This window comes from Geotrypetes seraphini, chromosome 4 (genome assembly GCF_902459505.1).
Source record: "Geotrypetes seraphini chromosome 4, aGeoSer1.1, whole genome shotgun sequence".
Lineage (NCBI taxonomy): Eukaryota > Metazoa > Chordata > Amphibia > Gymnophiona > Dermophiidae > Geotrypetes > Geotrypetes seraphini.
In genome coordinates, this window is record NC_047087.1 from 218,472,752 (window position 1) to 218,491,358 (window position 18,607).

At 43.4% G+C, this 18,607-nt stretch overlaps 1 protein-coding gene across 2 annotated transcripts in view; it reads left to right on the forward strand.

Moving 5' to 3' along the window:
* The window catches only part of MAT1A (methionine adenosyltransferase 1A), an 84,987-nt gene that overhangs the window by 60,156 nt on the left and 6,224 nt on the right, over positions 1 to 18,607 (forward strand). Inside the window, exons 6-7 of one of the 2 annotated variants that reach the window (XM_033943682.1) lie at positions 1,352 to 1,570; positions 13,613 to 13,840. In XM_033943682.1, the coding sequence (XP_033799573.1) occupies positions 1,352 to 1,570; positions 13,613 to 13,831 (438 nt within the window). In that variant the 3' untranslated portion in view covers positions 13,832 to 13,840. Of the gene's footprint in view, positions 1 to 1,351; positions 1,571 to 13,612; positions 13,841 to 18,276; positions 18,460 to 18,607 lie in introns of those variants that run through there. The other variant, XM_033943681.1, reaches the window with a different exon arrangement.

Here is an 18,607-nt window from a genome sequence, read left to right on the forward strand (position 1 = left end):
CTGCGTTCACTGAACAACTTTTGGCTAGTACGACCTGGAGCATGTCAGATGAAACTCAAATCTACACGTCACTGAGCATTCTGCTTTACAGGCCCATTCTACTGGAATTCTGTTCCTCTCTCTATTCCGCAGTATTCCCTCTCTTAAGGAATTCAAAGTTGCCTTCATGATGTGGCTCTTCAACAGAGCCTTCTCGTCCACTTAGCATGAAGAACTTGGGTCTTAGATGCATTCAGGGTACTCCATGCAGAGTCATTGTCCTACTAGCCCTGTCTCTACACTCTACCCTTTGTCTTGGGTGAATGATTTGCTTCTTTCCTATATACACGATGGCGCTCTTTTCCTCGTTTTCCCCTCCAAAGTTTTAGATTGTAGTTATGTCCTGAACAGTTGTAGCGGTATAGTAAAGTGTAAAATGTAAAATAAATAAATGCTATAATTACATCATGTTGCTTCATAGATGATTGCTATGATTTATAGATAGGTACCTTTCACCCAAGTAATAATGCTTACTGGAGAGACTCTATCCATTTGTTTATCTGTATGCATAAGCACAACGACAGACACACATACATACTGGCAAACATACACATGCATATACACAAACATACACAGAAAGACAGAGAAGGGCAGGTGCTTCATACAGCCCCTCCCATTCTAATAAGACTATTGAGTCCTTTTACTAAGTGCACTAACAGATTTAGCACATGCTAATGATTTAGCAGGTGACAAATTGCTAAGAAGTCCATTTTCTATTAAGAGTGCACGAATCGTAAGTGCGCGCTAAATCCATTAGCACATCTTAGGGGAAAGACTTCTGTGTCTTTTCATATCCAGTCCCCAGACAGACATGTACAAATTTGCAAATGGAGAAAGGGGAAACACGCCATTGTATCACAATGTAAAGTCCAAATGTGGACCAAATTTGGCGCCAAAAAGGTTGGCGCTTAGTGCAGTTCTATAAACCACCTCTGGAATTAGGCACAGTTTATAGAATCACACATGGTGCCCAGTCACGGGACTTAAACATTTAGGCACAGGCAATTATGCAAATGAAAGCTATGCCTAAATGCCTACATCTAAGTTGTGTTCAGATCAGGCATATTCTGTAACTTTTAGGCATACCCGTGGCCCGCCCACGCTCCTCCCTTGGCCTTTTCCCCTTTTGAGGTCTGCGCACTAGAATATACACACATATTTATAGAATACGCTTAGAAAATTGTGCTTGTAAATTCTAATTAGTACCGATAATTTGTTAATTGGCAATTATCGGCATGGATTGACTTGCTGAACAATAAAGTTCACACACATATTGCAGATACCCCATTTACTTATATTTCTTCCCGCTCAGGTGACAGTTAAATATGTCCAGGAAAATGGAGCAGTCATCCCAGTACGTGTGCATACCATTGTGATATCTGTGCAGCATGATGAAACTATCTCACTAGACGAGATGCGCCAAACCCTGAGGGAGCAAGTGATTAAGCCTGTGGTTCCAGCCAAATACCTGGATGAAAAAACTGTTTACCATTTGCAGCCCAGTGGGCGTTTTGTCATTGGAGGCCCCCAGGTAAGTTTTGTGTGTCCTCAACGAACTGGTCACCTCTTGCTTCAAAGAGCTGTAACTGAGGAGGGAAGTGGAGACTGTTTGGTCATAATACAGGGGTTACTTTTAGCTGAAGGTGGGCCTTGGTAGGCAGGGGGGAAGCAGAACTCCCTGAAGCCTTCCCTGCCAAAAATGAACTCTATACCCACTCCAAAAAGAACGTCCACAGGTTATGCACTTTACATAAAAGTATCATCTTTATTTGATGAACTTCCCAAAATTAAAAGCACATGTAGAGAAAGACGAAAAAATTTTCTGGTTCAAAAAAGGAAAATGGTTTGAGATAAAACAGAAAAATAAGAGCTAATACAGTATATCCAGCTCCGTTTCCAGTACTTTGAAACCACAAAAGAGGAGGGAGAAATACATTTTTCTATAAATAGTTACAAACTTCTCACAAGTCAGCAAATGTTTTAATGACCGTTTTTAAAATATTATATGAATGGTCAGTTCTGTGGTACCACAAGATGTCCATGTCCCTCATTTTGCCCTCTTCATAAATTGAATGTTTATGCTGGTGGTTTCTAGCACATGGACATCCATCTAACATGTATTTTAGAAGAGGCTGTATCGTATTCTGAAATACCTGTGAGAAAGACATGCATTTGTGATGTAATGACTGGGACGTCCACATTCAAGTGTTATATATCCTTTCTAAAATGTCCCTCTATGTGTCTTTAAATAAATACTAGTACAAATCCTGTTGAAATTGTGGGCAATGACAGGAGCAGACCTGAATGTTAGTAGGCATGAATGTATGTGTTTTATAAAATATACATTATTATTCAAAGTCCCTCATCAAATATCAATCTTAAATTCTATAACGGACTTCAGTGGCTAACCTCAGGTAATACAATAAAACCTTGAGGATTAAATAGCCAATTTTTTTCATCAGTCCAAAATATTAAATTTCACCAATTTATTTCATTTTCTTAGTTTCCCATTTGAGATCTGCAGTACTAAGATGAGTAACGCATCATGAATTATGAATACAAGATGTGAGCTTTTGTATGGAAACTAGGAAAACGAAATGAATTGGTGAAATTTAATATTTTGGACTGATGAAGAAATTGGCTATTTAATCTTCAAGGTTTTTTTTTCTTTTTTCTATTACCTGAGGTTAGCCATTGAAGTCCATTGGAGAATTTAAGATTGATGTTTGATGAAGAATTTTAAATAATACTGTGTGTTTGTCCTCATCCATTACCGTGTTTACCAGAAAATAAGACAGTTTCTTATATTCATTTGAGGCCCAAAAAACACACTAGGTCTTATTTTTGGGTAGGGCTTATTTTTTCATGTACATGATCATCTCTCCCTTCCTCTCCTTCACCCCAGTTCTTCTTTCCTTTCTTGCCTCCACATGTGCAACATCTTTCCTTCCCTCTCACCCATTCCCTTGTGCCTTCTCTCTGTAGCATCTTACTATCCCTCCATCCCCCTGTGCAGCAGAACCCTTGCCCAGCTTCTATCCTTCCCTCCCTCCCATCCCTTGTGCAGCAGAACCCTTCAGCACCCGCCCCCACTGCACAGCTGAACCCCTGCTGACCCTCCATCCTTCCCCCTCATCCGAATCCTGCCAACCGCGAGACATAAATACCTTCCTGCGGAGCAGTGTTGGGCCAGCAGCACTCTAAACAGGCTGCTTTGTGGCCTTCTCGCCAGGGCCTTCTGTGTACCACGTTACTGATGAAATAATTAGGGACACGGCAGAGGAAATTCCCCAGCCCCACTATTTACCCATCTCCGTTGAAAATATTAACCATTCAAACCTATTCTGTTTTCTGTCTTTCAACCAGTTCTTAATCCTTAATAGGACATTCCTATCCCATGACTTTCTAATTTCCTCAGAAGTCTTTCATGAGGTACTTTGGCCCAGATTCACTAAGGCCACGGATCATGCAAATGAGGGCGATTGGAATCACGCTCCCAACCGACCGCCCGGATCGCTCTTCAGCGATCCTGACGCATGCGCAGACCATCTGTAGATGGTCTGCACATGTGCTGGCCCTTCATGCCCGGCAGAGCAGGAAACTTTACTTTTTTTTTCTTCACAAGCCTGTGATTTAAACCCGCGGGCTAAAACCACAAGCTTGCACTGTGGGGGAGGGCATGGATCGGGGCAGAGAGCAGGGCGTCAGAAGGCAGGGCAGTTGGAAAGGACCTGAACGCTTATTTTTGGATCAGTCAGCCCAGTCAGTGTCCCTCATGTTTTTTTAGTGACTTGCTGCCTGCCTACATTAGAATGCCATTCCCCCTCATTTGCATGCGCGGATTGGAGGATGATCGGGACAGAGGTTAGTGAATCGGGTCGCAAAGGGTTCGCTAAGTTGTCGGAACTTAGTGAATCTAGCCCTTTGTCAAATAGCTTTTAAAAATCAAAATACACAATATCAACTGGATCACCTTTATCCACATGTTCATTCACTCCTTGAAAGAAATGCAGTAGATTGGTGAGGCAAGATTTCCCTTGACTAAATCCATGCTGGTTTTCTTGCATTAATCCATGCTTACATATATATTCTGTCATTTTGTTCATTATAATAGTCTCTACCATTTTGCCCGGCATTGATATCAAACTCACCGTTCTATAATTTCCTGGATCACCTCTAGAATCCTTTATAAAAATCAGCATCACGTTGGCAACCTTCCAGTCTTCTGGTATTATGCTGGATTTTAAAGAAAAATTACAAATTATTAACAATAGCTTTTTAATTCTTGTAGCACTCTGGGATGTATACCATCCGATCCAGGCGATTTGTTACTGTTCAGTTTATCAAATTTACCTATTACATCATCCAATGTTACAGAGATTTGTATTAGTTTCACCAGTAACTCCCGCACGTGTTCATCAGTGAAGACTAAAGCAAAGAATTCATTTAATCTCTCCACTAAGGCCTTGCCTTCCGTGAGAGCTCCTTTTATCCCTTGGTCATCTAGAAGTCCAACCAATTATCTTCCCGTCTTCTTGCTTTTAATATACCTGAAAAAGTTTTTACTGTGTGTTTTTGATTCCAGCACAATCTTCTATTCATGGTCTCTCTTTGACTTCCTTATTAGCGTCTTCCATTTGACTTGACACTCCTTGTGCTGTTTACAATTATTTTCAGTCAGACCCTTCTTCCACTTTCTAGAAGATTCTCTTTTAGCTCTAATAGCTTCCTTTACCTCAGTCATTAACCATGCTAGCTGTCGTTTGGTCTTCCTTTCTCCTTTTTTAATACATGCAATATATCCAGTTTGAGCTTTCAGGATGGTATTTTTAAATAACATCCATGCCCGATATATATTTTTGACCTTTGCAGCTGCATCTTTAAGTTTCTTTTTTACCATTCTCCTCATGTTATCATAGTCTCCTTTTTTTAAAGTGCTGTTGTATTAGATTTTCCCAGCACTATTACCTCCATCACCAATTCATGTGCTCCCCCTAAGAACTAGAGAATTGCTGTTCATGAAGCATAAAACAAACTTATGTTTGAAAGGTGTTTGAACCTAGAGCACCCTCCAGTGGACAAAAATGTCCTAGAGCCATCTTATAGCCCAGTGTCTCTTAAACTTTTTTGAGCTGGGGCACACTAAAGGTAGTGGCCATAGCTCGAGGCACCCAGAAATGCGCGGACGTTTCTGTGATGACATCACATGCATGTGTGACATCATCATGCTGACATACACGCATGCGCAGAGGCCTTCCAGACAGGCCCTAAAATGCCAGTAGGGTGTGCCAACAGGGAAGTTAACAAATATCAACTGAGTACCCCCAACCACAGACTTCCCAAACTCTACCCTAGACTCATCCAAGCTCTTCCTCAGATCCCACCTCTTTTACTAATTGTAATGCAATTTTATCCATTCATTTTTCATATACACACAATATACACAGCAGATATAAATTCTCAAAACTGACACATTTCAATCACTATATTGAAAATAAAATAATTTTCCCTACCTTTGTTGTCTGGTGACTTTATTTTTCTGTGCTTTTAACTATGTTTCCAGGGCCTTCTTATCCATTGACTGTTTTTCGCTCTGTCTTCACTTTCTGCCTTGCATCCATCTTTGGCATTAACTTAACATTCAATATTTCCATTTTTCTGCTTTCTTCTCAAAATCTACTATCTCTCTCTCCTTCCCTCCCTATTTCCATGGTCTAACATCTCTCTCCTTCTTTTCCCTCCTTCCAAGTCTGGCATCTCTCTCCTCTCCTTCCCATAATCTGCCATCTCTCTTTACTACTACTATTATTATTTCTATAGTGTTACCAGACTCCCCTCCTTCCGTTCTATTCCCTGATCTGATATCTCTTCCTTCCATTAGTCATCGCTCCCCCCATGTAACATTTCTCTTTCCCTTCCTCCTTTCTGCCCCCTGCAGTCCATCTCCCTTCCCTTCCTCCTTTCTGGCCCCTCTCCCAGTCCAACATTTCGCCCTCCTTTCCTCCAGTCCAACATTTTTTCTCTCTTCCTCCTGCATGCTTCTCCTCTGGTCCTCCTTCACTCCCCCAACCAACATCTCTCTCTCTCTCTCTCTCTCTCCCTCCATGAGTCCAACTTTTCACTCTCTGCCCTCTCTCCCTGCACCAGAGTGTAACATTTCTCCTTCACTCCTTTCTGTCCCCTCTCCCATGAGTCCAACACTTTCTCCCTCCTGCACGCTTTCTTTCTCTGTCCTTGCCTTTTCCCTCGAGTGGCATCCCTCCTTCCCATCCCCAACCCAACATGCTCTCTCCCCAAGCACCATCTCACCCTCCCCTCCATTGTGTAGCACCTTTCCTTTCCCTCCCTTTCTGTCAGGTCCAGCATTACCCCTTCTCCATTCCCTCCTCCTGCCAGGTCCAGCATTACCTCTTCTCCATTCCCTCCTCCCCCCTGTCTGGCATTACCCCTTCTCCCTTCCCTCCTCCCCCCTGTCTAGCATTACCCCTTCTCCCTTCCCTCCTCGCCCCATCCAGCATTACCCCTTCTCCCTTCCCTCTTCCCCCATCCAGCATTACCCCTTCTCCCTTCCCTCCCCCATCCAGCATTGCCCCTTCTCCCTTCCCTCCTTCCCCCTTTCTAGCATTGCCCCTTCTCCCTTCCCTCCTCCCCATCCAGCATTACCCCTTCTTCTTTTCCTCCTCCCACCTGTCCAGCATTACCCCTTCCCTCCTCCCCACCTTGTCCAGCATTACCCCTTCTCCCTTCCCTCCTCCCCCCTGTCCAGCAGTACTTCTTCCCCTTCCCTGCTCCCCATGTTCAGCAGTACCCCCTTCTCCCTTCCCTGTCCAGCAATACCTCTCCTGTCACTGCTAGCGGCAGCTCACTGTGCGCTTTTAACTTCAGCACAGAGCTACCGCTAGCAGTAGTTTAGCCCGGTTTCATCAGGCAGCCTCAGGGCCTTTGCTAGGCCCATGTCTTCGATGATGTGATGCAGGCTGGCCTTGCGAAGGCCCTGAGGCTGCCTGATGAAACTGGGCTAAACTACTGCTAGCAGCAGCTGTGTGCCAAAGTTAAAAGCACACAGAGCTGCCGCTGCTGGTCCAGGGGCACAGAGACAAGGAAGACAGGAGTCCTGGCAGATACGTGCAATGCAACGGTAGAAGTCAGCTGACACAGGCGCAGGACCCTCTCTTCCTGCCCTGTGAGCTGTGGCACACTTAAAATCTCAAAAGGCACACAGTTTGCGATACACTGCTAAAGCCCAAACACTTACCTCATATACACCCAGCACCAAAGAACTCACTCACCACAATCTGTGCACTGTCAGAAACTTCTCTGGTTAGATTATTTCCTCACACACTCATAGAGAAAAAAATGTTATACAAAAAAATAGTATAGATAGTAATCTTAAAGCCCAGCCTAAGACTCATAAGGCTTTAAGGATAACTATTAAAATATGACACAAATACTTCTATAAAAAAACAGAACAGAACAAATAGAGACACACACAGTGGCGTACCTAGGGGGGGGCGGGGGGGGGCGGGCCGCCCCGGGTACCAGCCCTAAGGGGGTGTTCCCGGCCTTGCCGTTCAGTCCCCCGCCACCCCCGAAGGACCGCTCGCCCCACTGACCTTCCTGCACCACCTGTGAAGCAGCCCGCAGCAGGATCGCGAAGTCAGCGTCAGCATCCCTGCGCTGCTTCCTGCGCCGCGATCCCGCCCCTCCTCTGACGTCAGAGGAGGGGCGGGACCTTGGCGCAGGAAGCAGCGCAGGGATCGCTGACGCTGACTTCGCGATCCTGCTGCGGCTGCTTCATAGGTGGTGCGCGGGGAGGCCAGGGGGGCGAGCGGTCCTTCGGGGTGGGTCGGGGCATCAGGCCTTCAGGGTGGGGCGGGCGGGCAGGCAAGCAGGCTTTCAAGGGGGAGGGGGTGACAGGCAGGCAGGCAGGCCTTCAAGGGGGGACAGGCCTTCGGGGGGGGGTGAAGACCTTCAAGGGGTGCAGGCCTTCAAGGGGGGCAGGCAGGCCTTCAGGGGGGTGCAGGCCTTCGGGGGGGGGTGTAGGCCTTTGGGGGGGTGCAGACCTTCAAGGGGGTGCAGGCCTTCAAGGGGGGGAACAGGCCTTCAAGGGGGGAAAGGCAGGCAGGCCTTCAAGGGGGGGACAGGCCTACAAGGGGGGGGGACAGGCCTACAAGGGGGGGTGCAGGCCTTCAAGGGGGGTGCAGGCCTTCAAGGGAGAGACAGGCCTTCAAGGGGGGGAAAGGCAGGCAGGCAGGCCTTAAAGGGGGGACAGGCCTACAAGGGGGGGACAGGCCTACAAGGGGGTGGGACAGGCCTTCAAGGGGGGGACAGGCCTTCGGGGGGGTGCAGACCTTCAAGGGAGTGCAGGCCTTCGGGGGGGGTGCAGTCCTTCAAGGGGGGTGCAGGCCTTCAAGGTGGGACAGGCAGACCTTTAAGGGGGGACAGGCCTTTGGGGGGGGACCATGATTTAGAAGTACACGGAGGGAAGGGGGTGTTCAAAGAGACATGCATATGCCAAACTTTGGGGGGGGGGGGAAGAAATAATGGGTCTGAAAATAGAGGAGAGGGAGAGAGATGATGGACCATGGGATTTAGGGAGGGAAGGAACAGAAAGGGAGAGAAATTGGACACAAGGGATGGTGTGGAGGAGGGATAGAGATACTGGATAGGAGGGTAATTAGGAAAAGAAACGGAGAGATGGTGGACTCTGGGATGGTGGGGAAGGAGGGAGAGATGCCGGATGAAAGGGTATTTAAGAAAAGGTGGATCTGTGGAGGGAGATGAAAAAAAGGAAAGATACCAGACTTCCTGGGAAGGGAAGGGAAATGGAAAGGGAGGACAGAGTTGGCAGATGGATGGTTAGCATGCAGAAAGAAGGAGACCCTGGCAAGCAAGTTATCAGAAGAAAACCAGAGCCTTGGACCAACAAGATTTGAAATATAACCAGACAACAAAAGGTAGAAAAATTAATTTTATTTTCTGTTTTGTGATTATAACATGTCAGATTTGAAATGTGTATCCTGCCAGAGCTGGTGTTGGACTGCAAACGAGAGCTAGGATTTAACAGAAAGAGGAAAAGTCCTTTTTGTTTCTTTATTTTATTTACACCACAGCGCCAGTGTGGTTAGGAGAAGCCAAAGGGGGTGAAAAAGCTATAAAACCCACCAGGAGTTTTGAAAAAAATCACCCAACTGGGCAGGAAAATCGAATTGAAAAACCAATTCAATAGGGCTGAATCGAATCAAAATTTTTTTTTCCTGTATCTGGCAGCATTAGTTTGCGCTACTGTCTTAGACTTTAGGACCTGGGATTGGGGAGAGATGGCATCCTCAGTACTTTATAATGCAAGTGAAACGAGGATTTGGTCAGACTTTTGAAGGGTCTGCAGAAAAAAAATATTGTATAGGCCGGGGACATGAGACAGCAGGAAATGGGAACTTTTCTTCCTTCTATTTTTGTGAATGGAAAGGCTGAGGATGTCAGAGAGGTCAGTTAAAATATGTGCTTTATAAGAAAATATAATAATGTTTTATAAAGTTTATAGCATAGCTGGCCTACCCAGTGAGGTGTTCCTAGTGGTGATGGTGGCAGCGTGTCAATGTGTTGAGAGGAAGAGGTGGTCTGGGAAATTCTGCTGAGCAAACTCCGGGCCCATTTCCACCCCCCAGTTAGTCCACTCCACTCAACTGATTCACACACTGAGTGGGTCTTTGGGTGTTGTTTTGGGATCTCTTCCAGTGGTTTATCTCCTTCTGGTCCAAGGAAGGAAACTTTGTTATCCTTAGCATTGACCTACAGAATATGTTTGTAACAGCGCTGCTTGTGTGGCATTAGGCTATGTAGTGATCGAAAGAAAAAAACAGACCTTTGCACATTTTTGCACTATATGGTGGGTGTATGAGGAGATTCACATTTCCTGCACAGCTAAGTCCATGTGAAGTTACCTTGTGCTGTATTTGACATCTAGCAAGGTCTCTGTTTGAAAGGAAAGATCTAAACTTAAAAATGAAGTGGCCAGAAGTTATGGTAAAAGCAGATAGTGTAGCTGGTTTTAAGAAAGATTTGGACAAATTCCTGGAGGAAAAGTCCATAATCTGTTATTAAGACATGGGGGAAGTGTCTGCTTGCCCTGGATCGGTAGCATGGAATGTTGCTACTCTTTGGGTTTTGACCAGGTATTAGTGTCCTGGATTGGCTACCATGAGAATGGGCTACTGGGCATGATGGACCATTGGTCTGACCCAGTTAGGCTATTCTTATGTTATGTTCTCATCTGTAGGGGCCTTTGTTTTCACTTCTTATTTTAATGTATTTTTTTTCTGGGAACTTATCAGTGTTTTTTATAATGGGAACAAAAATGGAAGAGAATTAATGTGTGTGGAATGGGGGGTAACTAATTTCTTCAGCTAAATAATTCAATCCACTTCAAACAGACATAGGAGAACTTGTGCACCATTCACACACCCTCCAACCAAAAACGTCAAAAGGAAAAAACTGTTCGACAACCTCCTAGCCATTCGAGCTGCAACACTCAACCCCCAACTCTACAACCAATTGACATCGACCACAGACTACAAAACCTTCAAAAAAGAAATAAAAACCATTCTATTCAAAAAACACATAAAACCAAACTAACATAATCAGAACTGTCCCAAGCATCACCTGCAACTACTCCATATGTACTTCTAATGTCATGACAATTTAGACATAATTTATGTTATGTTATGTTTGGAATAATGGTTACATATATGAGGTTCAATAAAAAAAAATTTTCACTGCCTGTTTCTATTCTGACCATTTATTCCATTTCATGGTTATTGCAAAAAAAAAAAAAAAAAAAATTTTTTACATGGGGGGGGGGGGGGGTGTCAAAAAATGATGGGCCCCGGGTGCCACATACCCTAGGTACGCCACTGGACACACATATGGAGAAGTTAGGGAGTTTGTTCTTCTGGGAGAGCAAAACACTGACTTCCATGTAGGACAAAGTCCAGACCTGCTAGATTTAGGGCTTGATTTTTTTTTATATGTTATTCTGTAAGATGGGCTGAATAGGGAAAAGTATATTCATTAGCTCTGATAACCTAAGGTCAAGCAATAAACCTTCTTTGTTCTCTTTCATGTTTCTTTTATGTTTCCTTTGCTGTCTAGATATAGTGTCACTTCTCTTGGAAGTAGCAAAATATAAACTAGCCCTTTTAATTGAAGGATAGTGAATCATGGGGCAGAGGAGTGTACAATAAAGGAGGTGCCAGTTCTTTCATGCTCCTAACAAAACTTACATTGGGCCTCCTTAATTGGAAGGCAATGATTAATAGAATGAGGGTATTTTCTATGCATCATCTCTCCAAGACCTGTATGGTTTCATCTGCACTTCCCATGACCCCACATGAGGTGTATGTTATCAAGGAAGGAGACACCCGCACCCCCCCCAAAAAAATAAAAAAATAAAAGGAACATTGAAACAAGATACTGAGACTTTTGAGAGAGTTAAACTTGGGAGACCCAAGTGATGTAGTAATTGTTATTTCTTGTGGCAACTTAAAAATTTAGGATTTTTACAGCTAGATTTCTAGGAAAGGAAAAAGTTTGAATTTTCAAGGAACCAGAAGGAGCCTGTTTATTGTAGCATTTCCTAGAGGCCCATCTGGAAACCTTGCTTCCTTCATGGTCCAGTGCAGAACAAACATTCCACTTCTCCCAACTAGCTCTGCTATCTTGGTTGCCTGTGTGCATACTGGTTCTTGATAGGTGACAGAGAGTTTGCAAAAGAAAAAAAAAATTATATGTACCTCGGAAAAATTAAAAAAATGTAAAGAAATTAACCACTATAGTCCACATATCTGTAAGTCACAAAGGCCAACCAACATCAACATATAGAAGTAGTAGCTCCAAGTTAGAAAGGATATACAGGTCACAAAATAAAAGAAATGCATCTTGATCTCTACTGTACCTCAGGGGTTTTTCTGAGGAATATCCAAAACTGACATTATTAGATCTTCAAAAGAATGATGTAAAATAAAGGAATCCTCAATAATCTGTTCCTGTAAAATGTTTGTTCTAACAATCTGTTGTATATAAAACTCTCTGCAGGGACATCAAATATTAATACACATCTTGCCCTGGATTGGTAGCAGGAATGTTGCTACTCTTCGGGGTTTTTTTGCCAGGTACTGGTGACCTGGATTGGCCACCGTGAGGATGGGCTTCTGGGCTTGATGGACCATTGGTCTGACCCAGTAAGGCTAGTCTTATGTTCTTATGATATACCCCCTTATTTATTTATTTATTTAAAATGATTTATAACCCGCCTATCCACAAATCTAAGCGGGGAACAAAAATCACATATAAAGCAAAACAAAGCAATTTACAATAATGGTTCATTTATGTATCAGTTCAAATAAACATCTTTAAATCCTCACACAACAATCTTAAAAAGACAACATTCAAAAAAGACCAAAAAAAAATCACAATAATATAACAGTCGGTCACATTTTCATAAATCTCCCGATTAAATTTTACAAATGATCTATATGATCCCTGAAATGCTAATGTACAGAAAGAAGCCTTCAGTCTTTTTTTTAAAAAAAACAACATCTCTAATCTAGATTCTGTTCTTAGTTTTTGTTTTTGTACATAAAGAATTAAATGTCAAACTTGATTTTCAGTCTAATAAATTCAGGTAACTGAGAGCTACAAAAAAATTGGGGTCAGGCGCTATGTTGATCACAATAATTTATCTTTCAAATGATTCTTTCCAAATATAACTGCGCTTGTTCCACACAAATAAAATGGGATTGAGCTAGCATGTCTCCTAAGTGACATCCTTTTAAATATGTTAGTTAAATAGGTTATCTTTTTGATTTCAACAGGAACTTATCTAGCTTTGCCTTGAATCCATAGGGGAAAACACCCTCCAGGGATTCAAGGCAAAGCTAGATAAGTTCCTGCTGAACACGGACGTACACAGTAGGGCTGGTCTCAGTTAGGGCGCTGGTCTTTGACCTGAGGGCTACCGCGTGAGCGGACTGCTGGGCATGATGGACCACTGGTCTGACCCAGCAGCGGCAATACTTATGTTCTTAACAGTTCTTGTTATTCACTGATATTTGTGGAGCCTCTCAGGAAAGGTGTGAGGCCTTCCTAGTTAAGAGGAAAAGGCTCTTAATGTACGAGCCTCATTCACGATACAGATGTAAATGCCTGCACTTAAATGTGTAAAAAACAGATTTTTTTTTTTTTTTTTTTTAGAAAGCAATTGCACATGTATATCTGCACTATAGGGACAGTTCTTTTTTTTTTTTTTTTTGGCAGCTTAGAGGCTTTTAATAAATCAAGTCATGGGTGCAAGTATTAGTTAGAAATTCTTTTTTTAGGCTTTTGTCCATTTTTTTGTCACATTTAGATGATTGAAGTGGTCCACTGCATATCTGTGTGCTGGAAAGTTTGATTTCTGAAGGTTTTTCAAAGCTTCCCAATCTGCAATCCGTCGTTCTCTTGCATGGTCATGTTCCTGTTCTTTTGTCATGTACGGTCTGCTCAGCCAGTATTCATTCTCTGCTTCAATTTCCAGCCTTCGGATCATACCACGCTTCATCCCCCATGTCACCTGACGTGGCCATCTGTACTTCCCAATCCATTGTTTACCAGGTATTCCTTTCCGGAGAAGGGCTACTGTCAGGAACATGGCTTAAGATACCTTCCAAAATGTCTTGGAACACTCCCGCAATCTACAATTGTGCACCTCTATTCAGGTGTCCCAAGGATGCTTGGTAGAAGCCTAATGCTATAACAGATCCAGGGTGCCCAGGTTCTTTATTAGAAGACTAGCACAGGATAATTACTTGTCCACAGTTACAGCAGCCATAGAGCTTATATAACTGTGGGTGTCTAACTGTAGTTGGAATGTGTGTAAGTTACAGTGTTATGTACTTGGAGCCCCGTCCATGTCCCACTCATGCTCTGTCCATGTATTATATCCTCCTTTCATTTTACGCACTATCCCCCAAATTCTGTATCTGGCGCCTAAAGTTGTGCGCATACATCGATGCGTGGAGCCGATGTACGTACACAACTTAATTGATCAGTAGGCCTAATTGGGGCTGATAATTTTAATTGGCTATTATTTCTCATAATTGATGCTGATTGGCATTAATTAACAGTTACATGTGCAACTTGGTAGGCGCACTACCCAAATTATTATGCATCAGTTTGAGTGCATGAATCTGAAAAGGGGGTGTGGTTAAGGGTAGATCATGGGCGTTCATTTAAGCTATTCGCAAGTTTTAGCTTATGCACAGATGTGCGCACAACTTAGGTGCAGGCATTTAGGCATTATGAGTAATTCTATAAGCTGCACATAACTTTCATAGAATCACGCTTAGCGCCATACTAGTTGTACTGATTTTTTAGGCATGATATATAGAGTCAGGCCCTATGTAAGTTACACACACATTACAGAATAGCATTTAAGTATCTGGTTACCACTTACACGCAGAAGTCAGTAGCATAGCCATGGGTGGACCCAGGTGGGTAGTTACTGACCTACTTTGGGCTTAAGATCACCTAAATGACCTACTTTGGGCTTAAGATCACCTAAAATATGTGCATTTGCTATGGGTGGTGTGAATCCACAAGACCTGCCAGCTGTAGACCTCCTCCGGTGGCTAGAAATCTTTCCATGCTCGGCAGACGGTGATGTCCCTGATCCACTACCCCATATATGCTTTGGTTTCTACTATGCTTATATGTCACAATTTTTCAATAATGATTCAATGCGGTTACAGCATTACAGTTGTAACAGTGAGTGAGGCGAGAGAGAGATCTTTGGATTAGATGTAATGGCTAGTGTTTCATACATATGTGATAACTGAGCATGTACAGAAGACCAGCAGTAATTTGGGGACACTGCAAGCTGTTGCCAAGCTTGGAAGGAGTTCTGGCCGCTGGAGGAGGAAGTCTGCACTTGGCAGGGTTTGGGAATCCTTGCCAGTTCAGATACTTATATTTTTAGCTGGGGAGGAACTGAGAAAAGGGTGGAGATCAGGGGTAGGGGGAGGACAGAGAGAGATTTCATGTCCACTCAAAGTTAGCTGTTCTGGCCAATGTGCTACATTATAGCATTGCCCTTCACATGTACAGTACATTAAAAAAGGGTTGAATTTAGGTATTGGGTAGAACTAAAATCTACACATATATGAGGTTCCTATTTCTGTAAGAGAATGCACACATATGTCCTAATACATCAACCTCGGGACTTACAACTAGAGAATAACACGGTGACAAAACTCATCACCTTTCCCATCCCCGCGGATAACCGTGGGAAATAATCCCATGTCATTTTTAGTGTCTATTTCACTAAAAATAGACACTCAGTCCTTCTACACCAGCATTCTTCAAAGCAAAGCTTGAGGGTCAGTGGTTGAGGCCATTCATACTCTGATTCTTCCCTCTCTCCTTAAAGAATGACATGAAGATTGTTTACCGCGGTTATCCGCAGGGACGGGAACGGTGATGAATTTTGTCATCGTGTCATTCTCTACTTACAACTGCTCCCTTGTATGTGTAGGTTTGTAAAAAATGCTCATTGAGCAAGCTCAATAGGAGTGATTTAGCAGCATATATACATGTTGGTTTCCAAAATGGCAATAAAAATGGTAAAGGGGATAGGATAACTTCCCTATGAGGAAAGGCTAAAGAGGCTAGGGCTCTTCAGTTGGGGAAGAGATGACTAGAGAAGATATGATGGAGTTGTATAAAATATAAAGTGGAGTGGAATGACTAGAATTGAATTGCTTGTTTACTCTTTCCAAAAATACCAGGACAAAGGGGCATGCAATGAAGCTACTAAGTAGTAAATGTAACTCAAACTGGAGAAAATATTTCTTCACTCATTGTGTAATTAAACTCTGGAATTTATTGCCAGAGAACGTAATGAAAGCAGTTAGCTTAGCAGGGTTTTAAAAAAAGGTTTGAATAATTTCCTAAATGAAAAGTCCATAAGCCATTATTAAGATGGCAAAATTCATTGCTTATTTCTAGGATAAGCAACATAAACTCTGTTTTACTTTTTAGGATCTTGCCAAAAACTTGTGACCTGGGTTGGCCACTGTTGGAAACAGGTTATTGGGCTTGATTGACCTTTGGTTTGTTCCAGTATGGCAACTCTTGTTCTTATGTTCTTGTGCTCCTCCACAGGCAGTGCCTAATTCTCCAGAATGGGCTAGAATGCCTGTGGTGCCAGCTCTGATGCCCTTGATGCCATGGCTTCCTGTTGAGCAATCACCTGCTTCATCTCCTCTTAGAGTGGCCCAAAGCCACTCCTTAAGGGCTGCCATTGGTGAAGACTGGGGTTCAGCTGGCTTGGTCAGGTCATTTGAATTTACCAGGGTAGTATCAGTGATACAGTTGCACCTCATCCAGATCTGAAGAGGGTGAGTGGCCCTCACACTGGGGATGCCTCATAGTTCTCAATACCATGCATCAAGAGGGATCAATGCCAGTGCTTCTTGGTCTCTATTTAACACATGCCTTTCAGGTCTCTCAGTGTTGATGAGGATGATGTTGAATCCTTTCTTATTCTTGGAAAGAGATCAGAGAATGCCCAGTCCTGGTGGTCACTATTTGATACTTGACATCGATGAAGGTGAAGGCCCTCTCAGTGCTGATGTATTCCTAAGAACTTAAGAACGTAAAAATTGCCATACTGGGACAGTCTGAAAGTCCATCAAGCCCAGTATTCTGTTTCCAACAGTGGCCAACCCATGTTCCAAGTACCTAGCTAGATCCCTTCTCCTGGGATAATGTAACCCTCAAAGCTAAGGATCAAGTACACAACCTTGGAATTACCCTTGATGCAGATCTATCACTAACAGGTCATATCTCACAGTTGGTGTTGACCTCTTTCTACTACCTGCACCAACTATGGAAAATCCATTCAAACTTCTCCAAAGGAAAATGCACTCAATGGCTCTATGCCTATGTCTTATCCCACATGGGCTACTGCAAATCACTAGTTCACCTTCTGAAGAACTTAACTATATCCACCCCATCACTTCAGCTCTGACCGGTGTACATTGGCTGCCCATCCAGAAACCCTGCATCTTTAAAGCCCTGGCACTAACTTTCAAATTCTTTAATGGAATGATCCCATCTTACATGGCAAAGAAACTTTCAACTTATATCCCCAACCGACCTCTACGATAGCAAGACGAGGAAAGACTACCTACCCCACCAGCATGAACCCTTCTTCTAGACAATGCCTGCAAACACATCTACTGACATTTCCTATCCAAATTATGGGAAATGCTGGTTTCTGGCCTCTGTTCCCTGGATTGCACCGGTCTGCCTCTTTCCAAGGGTTCAGGCATGCTAAAGGTTTGTGGCTGCTTCCATTGCCTAGAGACCACACCCTTTTCTCTAACCCTGTGCTGATTGTCTCTAGGTTCACCTGTGGCTTTCTGGTTCTTTGCTAATGAGCCTGGATAGCTTTCCTGCTGTTTAGCCCTACCCCCAGAAAAGCTGATTGCAGGAGCTAATCCCTTTGTGGGTTTTGCTATCCCCAGCCTGGTGCCTGCTGGTCCTTGTAGTTCTTTACTTTTAGCCTTCCCTACATTACAACTGGGCAAGTATAATCAGGTCAATTTTGGGCTACCTTTCATTAGGGCTAAATTCTGCAGGGCAGTGTCCCTAATCTGTCTGCTTCTAGGAGCAGGTTTAGGGGTAGTTTTAGAGCACTAGGTTTAGGTTTCTTCCAGCATGACAGCGCTCTCCATGTCACAATATATTAAAAAAAAAATATATATATATATATTTTTTTTTAAATTTATTGTGACATGGAGAGCGCTGTCATGCTGGAAGAAACCTAAACCTAGTGCTCTAAAACTACCCCTATATATACTGTGTGTCCCCGAAAATGAGACAGTGTCATATTAATTTTAGGCCCAAAAAACGCACTAGGTCTTATTTTTGGGGTATGTCATGATCATCTCTCCCTTCCTCTCCTTCACCCCAATTCTTCCTCTTTCCTTTCTCTCTCCCGCATGTGCAGCATCTTTCCTCCCCTCCCTCCCATCCCTTGTGCAGCAGGACCCTTGCCCAGCTTCTATCCTTCCCACCCTCCCATCCCTCGTGCAGCAGGATGGGGAAAGAATGCCTTTGGGTAGTGATCAACAAACTGCATTTTCTGCTTAATGCTTTCATCTAGAAAAGATGACGTGTGGTTTTCCAATGTTACAGGGTGATGCTGGGGTTACTGGTCGAAAGATTATCGTGGACACTTATGGAGGATGGGGTGCGCATGGCGGCGGCGCTTTTTCAGGCAAAGATTATACTAAAGTGGACCGATCGGCTGCATATGCTGCACGGTGGGTTGCAAAATCCCTGGTGAAAGCAAAGCTGTGTCAACGTGTGCTGGTTCAGGTACATTTTCAGGATTTTCTAGAGGTGGAAGGGAGGGGGGTAACAGGAAAATGTGACTTTTTCTTATCTTTTTTCCTTTCTGTACATATTTGGAGTAAGGCTGCATTTTGATTAAAATTGTAATCATGATTAATCGCACAATATGCTA